This window comes from Epinephelus lanceolatus, chromosome 17 (genome assembly GCF_041903045.1).
Source record: "Epinephelus lanceolatus isolate andai-2023 chromosome 17, ASM4190304v1, whole genome shotgun sequence".
NCBI classification, from domain to species: Eukaryota; Metazoa; Chordata; class Actinopteri; order Perciformes; family Serranidae; genus Epinephelus; species Epinephelus lanceolatus.
Genome location: NC_135750.1, coordinates 14,171,655 through 14,188,017, shown reverse-complemented (window position 1 = coordinate 14,188,017; position 16,363 = coordinate 14,171,655). Strand labels below are relative to the sequence as shown.

Genomic DNA, 16,363 nt, shown 5'->3' with positions numbered 1-16,363 from the left:
AATGCAAATCTTCTTTTGTCAATAATGCCCTGAATACACCATGACACACTTACAGATGTGTTAATGTTCAGATATGAGTTTGTTAATAACAAGTCTTACTGCTTAGAAATTAAACATTGAGAGGTGCCATATGTGTTTTTTCCCATCCAGTTTTTTAAGTGCAGGATATGGAACATTTTAAAGGTCTAGTGTGTAGGATGTATCGGCATCTAGTGGTGAAGTTGCAAACTGCAACCAGCTGAATCTTCTCCCCTCTGCCAAGCATGTACCAGAGCTACGGTGGCCAATGACAAAGCGTGAAATGCCCTATCTAGAGCCAATGGTTTTCCATTCTAGGCTAGAAACAACATGCATAGGTGGCGCTGGGGGGGAGCTTGGAGGTACTTCAGCACCCCCAAAGAAGCCCACCCCCCCGTAGCACCTCCAAGAAATGCTCAAACAAAATTTCATTTTTTCACTGTCACTGAATAAAATTGTTTTTGTTCAATTGTGTGACATTATCTGGTGGTCATATTATTAATAGGCTATAGATGAATAGGCTAATGCATCGATTAGCGAATGTACCATAAATAATGTATTATCGGGTGCCTGATAATACAGTATTTACGGTAGGTCCTGCCCGAGCGCAGCACCTCTTGCCTCCAGCATTTGAAAACATATCTGAGGAACGGCAGTGGCCATACGCGCAACAGTACCCTGGCATTCTTGACCATAATCATCAGGAGGACCAAAGAACTGGACGCAGATAAAATCATCAATGCCTTTGCCAGCAATCACAATAACAGACGGACTGTTCTTCTGTAAAGACGTCTAGTGGTGAGAAACAATATATTAGCCTGCCATGAGCTGCCGTTCTTTTGTATTGCTCTGCTATATCCAGGGTTGCCTCCTCATGATTGTGGAGCCCAGCAAAATTAAAATAAAGACGTGTTGTTGGTGGTCCCTCTAATTCCACAGTGTGCATGATGTTTTGTTGATTTGGACACTGTGTGCTTATATTGGTAGGCTATATGCACAACTCCTTAGCACCTCCAATTAATAGTCAATAGTAAAACGTAAATAAAAACAGAATGCAATGACTTAATAGTCTTTTCTGGACCTATATTCAATTGAAAAAAGTGCAAAGACAAGATGTTTTATGTTCAAACTTACTAACTTTATTGTTTTTTTGTAAATATACACCTGTTTGAGACATTCTACAGATAAGCAGGTTAATTGGTAACAGATTAAATAAAGATAAATAAACAGTAGTTTACTTTATTATTGGTTAAAAACAGCAAAAACAAAAACACAGTTTTGGATAGACATACATTAGTATAACATGTGTCGTGCAAGTTACTGAAAATTAGTGATTAGTTACAATAACCACTCATTTCAAAAGTAAGTGAATCACTTTTATAACTAGAACGTGCATTTCCTCAAGAAATGCAGTGTGAGAGCTGGAAGCAGCTGATGTAAGCTACAGCCCCAGCAGCAATTTTCAAATCAAATCTAACACCACCTACTATACAGATCAAATTGTATCACAACCTTGCTTTCTAACAGGGAAAGCTAACCATTACCACGGCTTAACCACAGAGCCAGCAGGGAATCCCTGAAACACAGAGTAGAAATGTACATGTTGTTGCTGTGGTACAGCTCTCACTAATTCTACAGAGCAATGAATCAAGGAGGGCATGTTGAGGAGGAAGGTGAAGAAGGAGGAAGATGGAAAATGAGAAGACAAATGAGAAATACAGGAGGGTCTGCCAGCAAAACTGCCTCGACCATACTATTTAAAACTTCTTACATTAAAAGATCATGTATTTCTTACTTACAAAGCACAATGCCTGAGCAGATATACAACAATGTTTAGTCTGCATCAACCAGGTCGCAAACTCCTTTGACATCCTTAAACACCACTGTTAAGTCAAGAACTTGTTGAGCTAACTGCCAACTGAAAAGCTGAAGACTGGCTTCACACTACGACCTAGGCTGTCACCAGGGTTGCATGTAAAGGCAGAATTCAACTACTATAAAAAATTCAGTTATTAAAACAAAATTCTGAAAATATTTACACTTCATCTAGAGCAGTGGTTCCCAACTGGTCCAGCCACAGGGGCTACATTTCTTCTTAGTCATTAGTTCAAGGTCAGTTTAATATATTTAGCGTCATATTTGTACTAGGCCATGTCATCGAGCTAGTTTGCTGTCTCTGTTAAGTAGCTGTCCACTAGTCACTCATTCTACAGCAGGAAATGACACTTCAAAATAAAAGCTCTGTGCCGGGGATTCACTGTACTTCAAAAAAACAAAACAAAAACTATATATTTTTTTTTTTTTTTTGGTTTACAAACTTGACACGTTTGCGAGTCAAATCCGGTCCATTCACAATGAACCTGCGACCCACCAGTTGGGAACCACTGATCTGGACAACATAGAGATGTCTGCAATTTATTATTACGTCGTACGAGACAAAGTCGTGTTTAAAGATGCTCTAATTTCCACTGACTGCAGTAGTGTACATGAGGATAGCATTCAAAATATTGCCCCCAAAAAACTGTGTTTTTAGTGTTGCCGTGGGACAGCGGTGGACAAGACAACTGTACAAATTTTTATCCATGAGAGCAAAATGAAAAACAACTGTTTCATAGACATTTGACATTAATTTCTCATCATGACAGACATAATGAAACAAAGTAATAAAAGTTATTTACAGAAACAAACACACCAAAATGTATCCTTTGTAACTTTAACAGTAATTTAAACCCATAGAATAACACTTAAAAAAAATGTATAAAATAATGGACGTAGCTATTGCAGCGTCACCCACTGGTTTGTGGACTCCCGTTTTGCGGCCTTGAGTTTGGCATTTTGACAGTTGCTGTGTTGGTTCTTGGAGCCAGAAGTGACTGTATTCTGACCAGAGGGTGGAGCTGTGGAGGAGCGAGGGGTGGATCTGACTCAGAATGTGGCACACCTCGCATACAGTCTGTCACTCAACCGATAATTATGTGTAACTTAAAGCCTTCATAAAATACAAATGAATAAGTACTATAAAAACCACCCCTGTACACTTGTCATGAATGTTGAAATTACCTATCACGACCAAAACCGCGTTTGGTACCAGGCTGTAAGCATATTTCTGCTGTAAAGAAGGCATTTCAACATGGGGGTCTATGGAACTACAGTTATTGCACTTCTGATTTGGATTCATTTTCAGCCCTGGAGGTTGCTGCTTGTGCAAACCCTGCACAAAAATTAAAATGTGGGAACCCATGAGCTATAAGTTTGATGACAATTTAGCCTCTGGGGCAGTGACCAATGTTTTGGGAAATCCAGTTTTGCCATGTTTTGTCTACTGTGAGCAACTTGAGACAGGTCCACATGAATACATGAATGAAGAAGGTTCCATGATTGCATTTCAACAAACTGAGTTCCACTTTTTTTGCTCTCCACATGGTCTGTTTAAGCAACCAATGCCCACTCAAACATGACTGGTCAATACTACTCGGACCACAAACCAAACTGTCAGCCATTGGGTGCAGTGACAGTCTAATGCCAACTGATTGATTCACACCATTTACAGTGTATGTGCGCAGGTCAACCCTAGAGTCCAACACACATGTGCATTAGCCGCAGAGCAGCACCACCTTTGCAATGTTCCAAGTAATGTTGAGTTAATTTTAACTTACAGAAACACTGCATGCAATAGTCCACCTTCCACTTTGCCCCCCCCGTCACACTTTCTTTCAAACACACACACACAAACACAAGAAGGAGGGACTGAGCGCTGTGGGGATAGGTTACTTTTGTCTGCTATGATTAAGACACAAATTAAAACTAATGAGCCCATTTAAACTTCTTTTTCCACCAAAAGTGGAAAAACAGAAATGCATTGCCTTGTAACGTACTACTCCCAGTACTGGTTGTGACAATGGGAAAATGTATTAAACAAATCAAAATGTATAGAGAAAATATCCTAAAGGCTTGGAAGTCATGTCAGTCGATGACAAAAACTCGTTTCTCCTATCCTTTCTTTTTATTTCTCCCTTTTCTCTCTCACCCTCTTTCTCTGCCTACATGAAGCCGGCTGTCATCGTTCAAACTTGAATGACAGAACTTGAATTTGAACTACTGATATCATCACTGTCCATTTTGCAACAACACACAGAAGCCAACAGCTTGTCAACGGTCCCTTTCTTCATGAAAACATACAGAAATAAGTCTGCAAGAGGACTTAACTTGAGAAATGTTAAAGACACGTTGCTAAAAGTTTTGTTGAATTTAGTTCCCACTACCAGGAACCAACTGATGCTTGGCAGGAAGAGCAGCATGTAAATAAGCAACACCAGGACCAACAGTCCTACAATTCGTCGTTTTTCGTCAGAGTGGACAGAGATGGAAGCAGACAGGACTTTGAGGGTTCCACCAAGGAAGAACATGAACAGTGGGAGAGGAAGGAGGAGGAGGATGGCGAAAATGACTCGTTTGACCCTAAAATTAATCCAGAAAAAGAAAGGCAGGAAATAGACAAGAGGAATGATCCAGACCACGACACACACCAGAACAGAGATCTTGATGGTTCGTCTGAAGCGGTACCACAGTGGGCAGGCGATGACCAAATACCTGAAATACAGACACAGTTTCAGAATTACATCACAACAGAATGGTCAGACACAGAAATCGCTCCACACATACTGGATTAACAAACAGCTACCTTTCCAGGGCGATGCACACCATGAAGCAAACACTGGCCACCAGACAGTATACGTGAATATATGTGAATGTATCAATCACTGTCCTGTCCTTAGGTTGCGCCATCTCAAAGATCATGCCGCAGAACTGAATGAGGTTGGAAATGAGAAGGTTGATGACGTAGACTGGACCAACACGATCATTCATCACCTGCCAGAAAACATTGGGAAAAGTGAGGGAAGCATTTGTTCTGAAGTCCACCTTATCCCAGACATGTCAAGTCAGATTACAAAAGATACTGCAATTCAAACTCTGGGCACCATGAATGTCTGCATCATATCTTACAGCAGTTTATTCAATAGTTGATGAGACATTACATTAAATACCACAAACGTTAACTTCATAGTGATGCTAAAGGAAAAGTCAGGGATAAACAATGTCAGAAAGCTTCATCCTGTGGGGACCCTGAATATCCACAAAATTCCATACATTAGATATCTTTCAGTAAAGACCCCAAATAGTGTTTTCCTTTGAGTTGTAACGAAATGTTGCCATTAATCTCTACAGTTTAAAGGCCCTGACACACCAAGCCGATGGTAGGCCGTTGGTCAGTGTTGGGCTGTCAGCGATTATCTGTTGCCATAGTTGCTGCGGTGTGTCCTGCAATGTTAGTACACATTAAGTCTTGTTGTCTTCTTTTCCGCCCATACAGCATGTTGAATAGGCGTTGGAGATGGCGGAGCTTGTTGGTGAATGAAATCACTCTGATTGGCAGTTCAGCTCAGCGCACGAGAAGAGAAATGGAAGTGAGGAAAGTAAACAAAGGGCTTAAGTTGAGAGCGTATGTGATTGAAGCAAACTTGTTATACAAGGTAAGATTTATTTTTTAGCTGCTGAACTCTTAAGCAGAAACGTTACTGATATTTTGTGTTAATTTTCACAGTTGGGTATAACGCGTTACTTTGTAACGTCCTTCAGCTCGGAAACGGCAACGACTGTCTTTTGGTTCTAATAACGGAGATAACGTTATACCTATCAGTCCAAAAGAAGTCATGAAGCTTGTGGCTCACTACGTGGTAGAAGAAATGCTGCTGTTGTCTACAGTGGAGTCTAAAAAAAAAGATGGAGGAGGACTCGCTGACAGACAGGTCAGACTCAGGACTTGCATTATGCCTGGTACACACTACACGACCTTTCTGCCTGTTCTGAAAGTCACTATGTCACATTACACGATTGTGGAGTCATAAACTCGTGCCATGACTTAGCCGTCAGACATGACACACTACACGGTGGTACTCACCAATTATCCCTGGTCGTCTTTCACTACGTGTGTGATGTCATCGGGTTATTCTTGTCCTATTTTTATGACTTTTACTATTATTTGAGTCACTGCGTCTGTTCATGTGCCAGCCGAAATGTTGTTGTAGTCATCTAAAAGCATCAGCAGATGGCAGGAGCTACATTTGAAGCACCGTACGCAAACATTCAAGCTACTGGATCCTCCACAACCAAGTTCTTACAAATGTTTCACAATAAAGGCCTATTTAGAAAATGGAGGGATTCTCTCAGCCGAGGTTTTAAGGGGCTTTTAATTTGAAAGAAATTCAGGAAGTGTTGAACTTAAAATGACGGCACGATATGTTAACTTTATAAAGGCAACAGGAGCGGATAAAAGGTAAGAATATAAAAACACAGAGGGATTAATAAATAACAGACCGTGTAATGTAGTAATGTAATGTTATTACTTTATGTCCGACCGTGAGGATGTACCATTGTTTGCTAGCTTGATGCTAATTACAGTAACGTTAACTCAGCGGGTTGACAAAGTGCCTCTGCTGTTTCACACCATCATTCCCCCCTTTTACTCTGTGTGGTAACATCCCTAGAGGAAATATTAAAAATGCTGGGGTGTTGTTGTCATACAGTTGTCTACGGCAGCAGATCGTTCTGTGTTTCTACTGGTCAAAGTGACGGCTGTGATGGGAGAATTGGATCTCAGTGAAGGGCAAGTGGTCCATAACTTTAATTTTGGAGACAAAAAAATGTAGGCTTAGCGCCCTGTGGTCCATTGCCCATAGGAAATGTAGAATACTCAAAAGTACTTTAAAAGTGAGTTACTTTACTCAGGGAGTAACACAGTAAAGTAACTGGTTACTTTAAAAAAACTAATGCAGTAAAGTACTTTGATTACTTTTAAAGTAACCCTTACCCAACTGTGCTGGATTGTGTTGTTAATGTGTTAACTGGCTAACTCGCGTCAGGGTTATGTACTGTAGTGGTTTGGAGTCTAATTTGCTTCATGCACATTTTAAGTTATAAAGTAAGTTATTCCCAATTTCCCATTGATTTTTAGATCGTTGCAACACTTCATCCCAACCCCCTGTCACCAGATCAGGGCCCCATACCCAGATAAAGATTCTTGGCGCACACACACAGTAAATAAATAAACCTACCATAATGTACATACCAGAGAATAAAGATTGTAGATGGCCATGAGGGTCAGCAGAAGGCCGATGCAAATAATTATGCACGTCACCACGTACATGATGAATCCAGCTTCGTCATTAGAATCGTAGTAGCCAAAGGGGGTGTAAATATAATCACTGGAGCCCAAAGTGATGTTGCTGTAATTATTGGAGCCAAAGGTGATGTTGTCATGATTATAGATGGCAGTGGGGGGGTAGGAGCCGAAGGGGAGATCATGAGGGAAAGAGTCGATGTAGATTTGATCGTGTGAGTCAACAAAGATGATGTTGCTGGGAGGTTCTTCCATGTAGTAGTCGCCACTGTAGCTGTCATAATAGCTTCCGTCCTGTGAGGAGCTGTCATTGTTGAAATCTCCCATTCTTCGGTGAAACCTGGTGTTTAAGAGATCAAGTTATAGAAAGAAATATGTTGCTTATTGTCTACCTAATGTTGTCAATTAGGGGTAACAATACACGTATTCGTATCTTACTGGAAGACCTTTCACCAACAATCATATTGTCACAACACACAAAGCTGTTTTGCATATCTCAGCTCTCATCTTTTCCTGGAAAACTATAAACATCACATTAATAACTCTCTGTGGGTTGACCAGAATATACAGTAAACCCAAAACAGAAAAGGTGATAATAGAAATAAAAATGATAATAATAATAATAGATACAGAGACTCAGTTTCTGGAATTTCTTAACAGTACCACCAAATTCTTCCCGAAACTTTCTGAAAACTGTAAACATAACTATAAATACCTCTCACTGGGTTGGTCAGAAAAGGCACTAAATACAAAACAGAAAAGGTAATAATAATAATAAGAAGAAGACAAAGACGAAAAAGAAGTCTCCAAACATTTTCTAGATAAACAGATTCCTGACATTTCTAAACCTGATTCTTTTTTTAATTCTTTATTCCAAATGCTGTATCTTTTACTGATGTATTTATTAGCTTTTTCAGAATGTTTTTATTCTCCACTATCTCTTTGTTACACAATGACATACTTATACTTCAAAATCATACTAAAGGGCAGAAGAGGAAAAAACAAGCAAATTACCAGAAAGTGGTTTAACTGAAGTAAAGTGTACACCCTCGGTTCAAAGCTGTTGCACAATTTGCAGATTAATTTTTATGACTTTGTAATTCTTTGTCCCTAACATCAATCTTTACATACAGAAAAAAAAATGTTATGTCAGAAAATTTACCTCTGAGAGCTCGAAGACCACAGCGACCTGGATGAGGTTTCAACGCCAATGTCCCTCACATCCAAAAAGTGTACAATAAATATGGTTGATGATCACAAAACAGACAGTTTCATGATAATCTGCGCATGCTTCTGAAGAAAGGTAGGCAGGCAAAAACGCAGTGTATGCAAAGTACATCACAACAGCAGCTTTAATCAACAGGAAAGACACATGTTCCAGTTGGTTGCGTGTGCAGGCAGCTGTCATCACTTCTTTGTCTTTTGTCCATCAAAAAACTGAATGTGATTTGCATTGGCTGGTGTTATTTATACTCTATTTGTTTGTTACACAATCAGATACTTTTGTTTCCTACATGGCAAATTTGAATATTTGGGGCACAAGTAACTAGTTTGACTGCAGTATGTTGTAATCCTACAGCCCTTAGCTGTCAGCTTCTCACATTTAATTCAATGTATAGTTTTTGTGTTAGATAAGCATAGACTGAGAGAAGTAATGCAAAATACACCTTACCTTCAAAAGCTCCAGGACCACAACCTCATTGCCATCTTGGTTTTTTGGAGGCAGAAGGGACCACATTTGAATGAGAGCTGTGGAGGAGCGAGGGGTGGACCTGGCTCATAAGGCCCAGACGCACCAAACTGACTTCAGAGAACTAGCAGCAACAAAGGCCCCCGTGCTGCTCCACCTCACACTGCCGTGTCTTAGCCAAAAAGTCATACATGAACACACCACACCGAAGGCCAACAAGCACATATGTCCTGCGTCTGCGTGAGAAGACGTACCCCTCCATACCAGTAGATGGTGGTCCTCTATAATAGTCATACAAAAAGGGAAACCGGAAGACTGTCTTCATGCTAGTTAGCCAGTTAGCACATTAACAACATAACCCAATGTTAAAAGAGCAGAGCATATTTACCATGCGCCAGTGAACAATAAGAAACTATCAGGAAATGTTTCTGCAAAAGAGCTCAATGGTTAAAGAAAAATAATCTTATCTTATGTGACTTAAGCTCTTTATTTCCTCACTTTGGTTTCTCTTCTCGTGTGCTCAGCTGAACTGCCAATCATAGTGATTTCATTCACTGACGGACTCCGCTGTGCCAACACTCATTCAACATGCTGATTTGGCCAAAAAAAACAAGAAAAGGAGCCAACGGGGGGTAACGAGGGGCAGCGGTGCAGGACACACTGTATTGACGAGGGCAGAAGTCACACACCAACAGCCCAACTTTGACTAATGGCTAGCTGTTGGCTTGGTGTGTCATGGGCCTATACGGTCACGCAAAGCAGCCCTGCCTGAAGTCCACCCAAATATGTCTGCCCAGCAACTGCAGGCAGAGCATCAAACTCTCCTTTGTGCTGTCAGTGCCAAGGTGGGCACAGCCAAGGTGCCCTTGAGCAAGGCAGTGAACCCCAACTGCTCGGGGCGCCTGTCCAAAGCAAACAAGGCGTCTGTTCAGCAGTGCTAACGCTACATTTTACTTGTAACATATGTCAGGCCTTGCTAAATGAGAGGTCACTGGTGGTTTTAGCCACGCGAAACACAATCTGCCCAAAATAACTTAAACTTGTTTAAGATGATATATCAGTTCTATATAGAGATATTTTGGAGTTTTTAATTTTATGCTGTGGATCACTACTACAACGCTCAGAGGCGGCTGCAGTGGAGCATTGCCGTGTTCAGGCGGAGCCACAATACGACCATCTTGTTGTGGTTGGGATGTGCGTGCGTTAAATCATTCCACAACCAGAAACCATACTAGAACCAGCTGGAAACATGGACAATTATAAAGCAGCGGCCAAAAATGCAAGAAGACAGAAAAAAAAGACATAAGCACACAAGTTAAGGAGCTGATGAGATCACATTTCACTGGAGTTGTACGTTGTGTAATTCCATGTGACAAATAAACTATTCATTGATTTATATTTAATATTTCTGAGCCCAGACCTTCTGAGTCATAAAGGTGACAATGACATATCACTGAATCATTTACTATAAGTGCAGTCTTATAAACAGCACTAAGCAGCCCTGGCTGTATAATTACCCAACAGACGAAAGGATGTTACCTTTAATCTGCATCTACAAAAAACACACAGTTAAAGATGTAAATGCATAATGTGATACAACAGCGTAGAAAGCCTACTGGAAAAATACAGTTAAAAGTTTTGAGAGCTGTTGGATGACAGCCTCACAGTGCTGCAGAGTTTGCTAACCAGTCAGTTAACAGATGGTATCAGTGATTCCCTGCAGCAGCTTCCTCTTTTTCTGTGTCTGCTTCACAAACTCGCAACAGAGATAAACAAGTACATTTAGACTCACTGTTCTTCTTATTTGCCTGGAAGGTTTACTGAATGGGCCTACTGGGAACAGGCTCAGGGACCCAAAGTCTAAGCGGGTCCCCCTGGCTCTAACCTACAAAACTTTGCTCACATGAACACATGTTGATCAGGAAGAGATGCAAAATGACAACAACGAGAAACAAAGTTACCTCAAAGAGGCACAAAACCAAAAAAGATGCAAAGCAATGACACAAAATGGGCTAAAAGACTGTAATATCTGTGTGTCTTGCTCCTATGTAAGAGAGATGGGGAGCCTTTGGCATACTTGTGCCCAGGGGCCCATTGTCTGATGAGTCCCCCCTTATCGTTTGACATTACCTCAAGTGATCCCAAATGAATAAATGTAGGTATGAAAAAAAACTGCAATAGAAGTATGAGAAATCATTTAGTTATTCAAAAAGATACTTCAGAACACCTCCCTGCTATCAGTATGGTTGGGTTATATGTTGACATATACCAGGAGACAATAGAGATTTGTCAGCCAGCAGAGATTCTGTTGATGTATCAGGTGTCAATTCAGTGAGTTAGTCAAAGGCAGACGAGCCCGTTTTTGTTTGGCAACAGGTTTTTATTGAATTTCCAGAAAATGCAGAGTTTGTATAAGTTTTCATAAACTGTGAAATTTGAAGTCATCCATATTGCCAAGCACATACCAGTTGTTACATCACACCCTAAAAACTAGCATGCTGTACCTTACTGATAAATGCAACTCAAAATTCTTACAAAGAACGCTGATCTCTGACTCAAGACAGACGAGCAGAAACTTCAGGAAGAACACTAAGGAACTACATTTATGACCCCGCTCCCATCTTGTACGGCCACTATCTTACATTCCTTATGGCAGGTAAAACCTCACACACATGCACATGCATATAAGCACATACAGGCCTGTTGTAATGTTTGCGAACCTCATGTGTCATAAAAACATGTCACAAACTGGGTGAGGAAATCAGACAAAGTAAAGATATCAGACAGTTTAAAAACAAGTACAAAGACAGTATTTTCACAAGGTACAGAAATGATTAGAGGGGACGTAAAGCACACTCAGGGTGACACTGTTAGTATTCTCAATTCGTATTTTTGAATTTGTTTTATACACAGGGTAATACTGGTTATCAGGTATTAAGAAGTGCAGTGGTGTAAATGTGTGGTTGATCGATGGTGAGGAGAGTGTATTTATGTAATAGTTTGATAAGTGACTGATTAGTATAGTTTGGGATTGGAGCTTTTCGGATATGAAATGTTAATTCATGTTTCTCCTTGTAGGTCTGTTCATGATTTATTGTTTGTCACTGTTTTGGAGGGTTTTTTCCTAAAAAACTTATTTTTACTATATAATGACGAAAACTCTATCTGTGGGTGTGTCTGTTCCACGTTTTTCTCTTCATTGACTGAATATTACATCAATTGGCCAAAGGGGGGCGCTATAGCAACCGATTGAAATCGCAAACTTTGAACGGGCATATCTCATGCCCTGTGTGTCATAGAGACATGAAACTTTGCACAGAGATGCCTCTCCTCATGAGGAACAAATTTGCCTCAAGAACCCATAACTTCCAGTTACAGAGATTTTCTGCCATTTTGAATTTTTTTGAAAAACACTTAAACACTGTGTGTGTGTCTGTGTCTCTGTTCCACGTTTTTCTCCTCACTGACTTGGTCAATCCATGTGAAATTTGGCACAGTGGTAGAGGGTCATGGGAGGATGCGAATGAAGCAATATTACATCAATTGGCCAAAGGGGGGCGCTATAGCAACCAACTGAAATTGCAAACTTTGAATGGGCATATCTCATGCCCCATATGTCGTAGAGACATGAAACTTTGCACAGAGATGCCTCTCCTCATGAGGAACAAATTTGCCTCTAACTTCCGCTTATATAGATTTTCCTCCATTTTGAATTTTTTGAAAAACACTTCAAATCGATCTCTTCCTAGGAAGTTTGACCGATCTGCATGAAACTCTGTGAACATAATCTAGGGACCAATATCTAAAGTTCCCTCTTGGCAAAAGTTGGAAAACTTACTAAAACTGAGCTTCTATAAGGCAATGAATATTGTGGAGGGCGTGGCTCATCACATAAAGGTGTATAACATCTCAAGGGTTTCACCGATCACCACGCAACTTTGTAGGCACATGACCACACATAATCTGAGGGGACCCCTCCATTATTGACCCCATCAAACAAAATGGGGGCGCTAGAGAGCTAATTTCTTATCTAGGCCTAACCGCCATATCGATTTTTACTAAACTTGGTAGATATGTAGAACAGGATGCCTCAAGGTGACTGGAGAAATTTAACTCTAATTGGCAACTGGGTGGTGCTATAACAACAGAAAAATGCTTAAAAATGGCTCAAATGCGACCGATCGCTGTGGCTCCCCCTGTGGACCAATGTTTGTTGTTTTTTCTAATTTTTGGTATGACTAAGTCATGGTATGGTATGCTGTACATAATCACGGAAACTGTCAGTGTGTCATTCTGTCAGTCAGTCATTCTGTCTGTCCCACATTTTTCTACTCACTGACGAGGTCAATCTATGTGAAACTGCACATAGGCATTGAGGATTGGCATAGGTAGAAGGTGACAAAGCTACCAATGGGTATGGACTAGTATATTCTATTTCATTTTATTATTACTTTTTTAATGTTTGAAATCAATCAATCAAATCGTCACATATATGTATAGGACAAAAATACCAATGAAAATAAGTAATTATTTGTTAATTAAATAGTTTCTTTTAAACCTTTTTTATAGTTTATGCAGAGAAACCATATATTTTATAACATATTTTATAATAGATTCCTACTGACAATTTTATTATATAAATATATATATATATATATATATATATATATATATATATGAGTTCCCTACGCCATGTGTGCTGTTTTGTCCCTCACATCCACAGAGTCTACATTAAATACGGTGAATGACGACAGGGTGTATAGTTACATGATAACCCGCACCTGCTTCTAAAAAAAGGTAGGCAGGCATGTACACAGTGTATGCAAAGTACATCACAACGGCAGATCTAATCAACAGGAAAGAAACATGTATACTCCGTTGATAAACATCTGTCAGTTCTTTCTGTGCATAGAGATGATGATTTATACAGTCCACATATCATTTATGTATTGATTTATGTTCATATATGATATATATACTATTACTATATATATATATATATATATATATATATATATACATATATTTCTAAGGTGGCCCCAGTGCAACTGCCCCACCTGCACCGTCTATATTTACACCTCTGGTCCTGTCTCTATCATTTCTGTTTGCCTACTCCCCTTTCTCCGCCCACATGAGGTTGATTGTGGACATGTTGCCATCATTTATACTGCTTGACTGCTAACATCATTGCTGTCCATTCTGCAACAACAAAGAGAAGCCAAAACCTTGTCTATGGTCCCTTTCCTCATGAAAATATACATAACTGAGTCTGCGAGAGGACTCAATCTAAGAAACACAAAAGACACGTTGCTGACAATATTGTTATTTCTGCCGTTCTCTGTCAGGGACCAAATGATGCTGGGCAGGAACAGCAGAGTGTAAAGAAGCAGCACCAGGACCAAAACTCCCACAATCGGACGTTTTTTTAGTCAGAGGGAACTGAGATGGAAGCAGACAGGGCTTTGAGGGTCCCACCCAAGAAGAATATGAGCAGTGGAAGGGGTAGGAGTAAAAAGGTGGCGGAGATTGCTTCTGTGACCACAAAATTTACACAAAAATAGGAAGGGAGGATATAGATTGTAGGAAGGGGCCAGACCATGACACAGACCAGCACAGAGGTCTTGATGGTTCGTCTGAAGCGGTGGGAAGGCGATGACCAAAAACCTGCAATACAAGACAGACACAGCTTCAGAATGATATCATAATACAATGGCTCAGCACAGAAGTAGGCACACACATACTGGATAGACAGACAGCTACCTTTCCAGGGCGATGCACACCATGAAGCAAGCACTTGCCATCACACCAAAGAAGTAAATATAAACAGTGTTATACTTCTTCCAGTCCTCAGGTTTTTCCAACCAAACGATTGTTCAGCAGAGCTGAATGAGGTCAGAAATGAGAAGGTTGATGATTTAGATCAGAGCAACGTGATCATTTTGCACCTGCAGGAATTGATGAAAGGAAAAAAGACAGTTTTTAAAATGTTCTGAACTTCACCTCCTCCAAAAAGGTTATCTTGCTCATATCTTACTACAGTCAGAGGTGTGGCTTCATTTTGCCTTCCCTGTCAGTTATATAAACAACGGATTGCATGTCAACACTTATAGTAAATAAATGAAACTCAGTCATAATGCATACCAGGGAGTAAAGAGCAAAGATGGCCATGAGGGTCAAAGGAAGGGCGATACCAACGATGATGCATGTCACCACAAATGTGATGAATCCAACTTCTTCATTATGACCGTAGTAGTCGTAGGAGGAGTTGCTGTAATCAAAGCTGTCCTCCCATGAACTGTTGCAGGGATCTCCCATTTTCCTGAGTGAAACCTGTTTAAGAGATCAGGTCATAAGAGGGAACACGTTTTTAGAATAAAATTAAAAATAAAAATACTAATGATTATAATAAGGAGAATAATAAAAGAAATATCTACCCGACATGGTTCAGAAAAATCACTAAAGCTGTGAGGTGTAAGTTCACACAAATACATTATACTTATAGACAATCAAATAATAAAAAAAGCTTTTTGTTTTCAGTTGACATTCCTTAATATTTGTTACATTATAATATCATTTAAAGATTGTGTACGCCTCGTTTTTTGCCGTTTATTCTGACAACATTTTGGTATAAAAATGTTCCAGGGACGTTCAAAGCATGTTGCATGTCATCCCCATCTCTCTCTGTCTCTACTGTCTTCTCTCATCAAAGACTAAAATACCTCCAAAAAAAAAAAAGTAACACAACTACTACACAGATGATGATCCCAATTAAGCTTTTACCCTCCCTAAACTATCTGCTTCCTTCTCTCTACCTTCGCTCTCTTCTTCTTTTCTATCCAATTGACCCTTCGGCTCCCACTCTGACCCCCAGATGGCACTATTACTCCCACTCATAGTCTCGAGTACGTGCATCAGGGAAGTATTGACTGTAGGTATACATCAGCTCCATTCCTGAAACTGTTCATCCTAGCTCTTAAATTCTTCACCTCATATTCTTAACTGTTATCTGCTATATCTTTGTTACACAGTAAAATACATATATTTCTAACAAATCAAAATTGTATTTAAGGGAAGAGAGGAAGAGAAAAAACAAGCAAATTAAGTACAATGCGAGAACTATAAAACCTGTATATTCATTTTTATGACTGTTCTTTTTCTTTAACTCTTAAAAAACTTAACATATAGAGGAAAAAAAAATTGTGAGAAAATTTACCTTTGAGAGCTCCACGACTGCAGCGACCTGGATGAGTTCCCTACACCATTGTTTGCCCCTCACATCCAGAGTCTACATTAAATATGGTGAATGACGACAGGGCGTTTGGTTTCATGATAATCTGCATCTGCATCTAAAGAACGGTGGGCAGGCATGTACAGTGTATGCAAAGTACATCACAATGGCAGATTTAATCAACAGGAAAGAAACATGTATACACCGTTGATTTGATGTGAACACTGCAGATATTGTAAAGCATGGGCAA

The 16,363-nt window shown here is 39.9% G+C and overlaps 1 protein-coding gene and 1 pseudogene across 2 annotated transcripts; both read right to left on the bottom strand.

Moving 5' to 3' along the window:
• Nucleotides 1-1,158: 1,158 nt before the first annotated feature.
• LOC117248122 (uncharacterized) lies at nt 1,159-7,509 on the bottom strand. The gene is made up of 3 exons (XM_078160840.1): nt 7,145-7,509; nt 4,700-4,887; nt 1,159-4,608 (listed from the first exon to the last, which is right to left on the bottom strand). Exons 1-3 carry the CDS (start codon nt 7,448-7,450, stop codon nt 4,083-4,085), a joined length of 1,020 nt encoding a protein of 339 aa, XP_078016966.1. The 5' UTR covers nt 7,451-7,509; the 3' UTR covers nt 1,159-4,082.
• Nucleotides 7,510-13,592: 6,083 nt separating this feature from the next.
• LOC117248121 (G-protein coupled receptor 4-like) lies at nt 13,593-16,161 on the bottom strand (annotated as a pseudogene). The gene is made up of 4 exons (XR_013487891.1): nt 16,099-16,161; nt 15,027-15,215; nt 14,646-14,830; nt 13,593-14,549 (listed from the first exon to the last, which is right to left on the bottom strand). The product of XR_013487891.1 is annotated as a G-protein coupled receptor 4-like (transcript).
• Between the last annotated feature and the right edge of the window lie 202 nt (nt 16,162-16,363).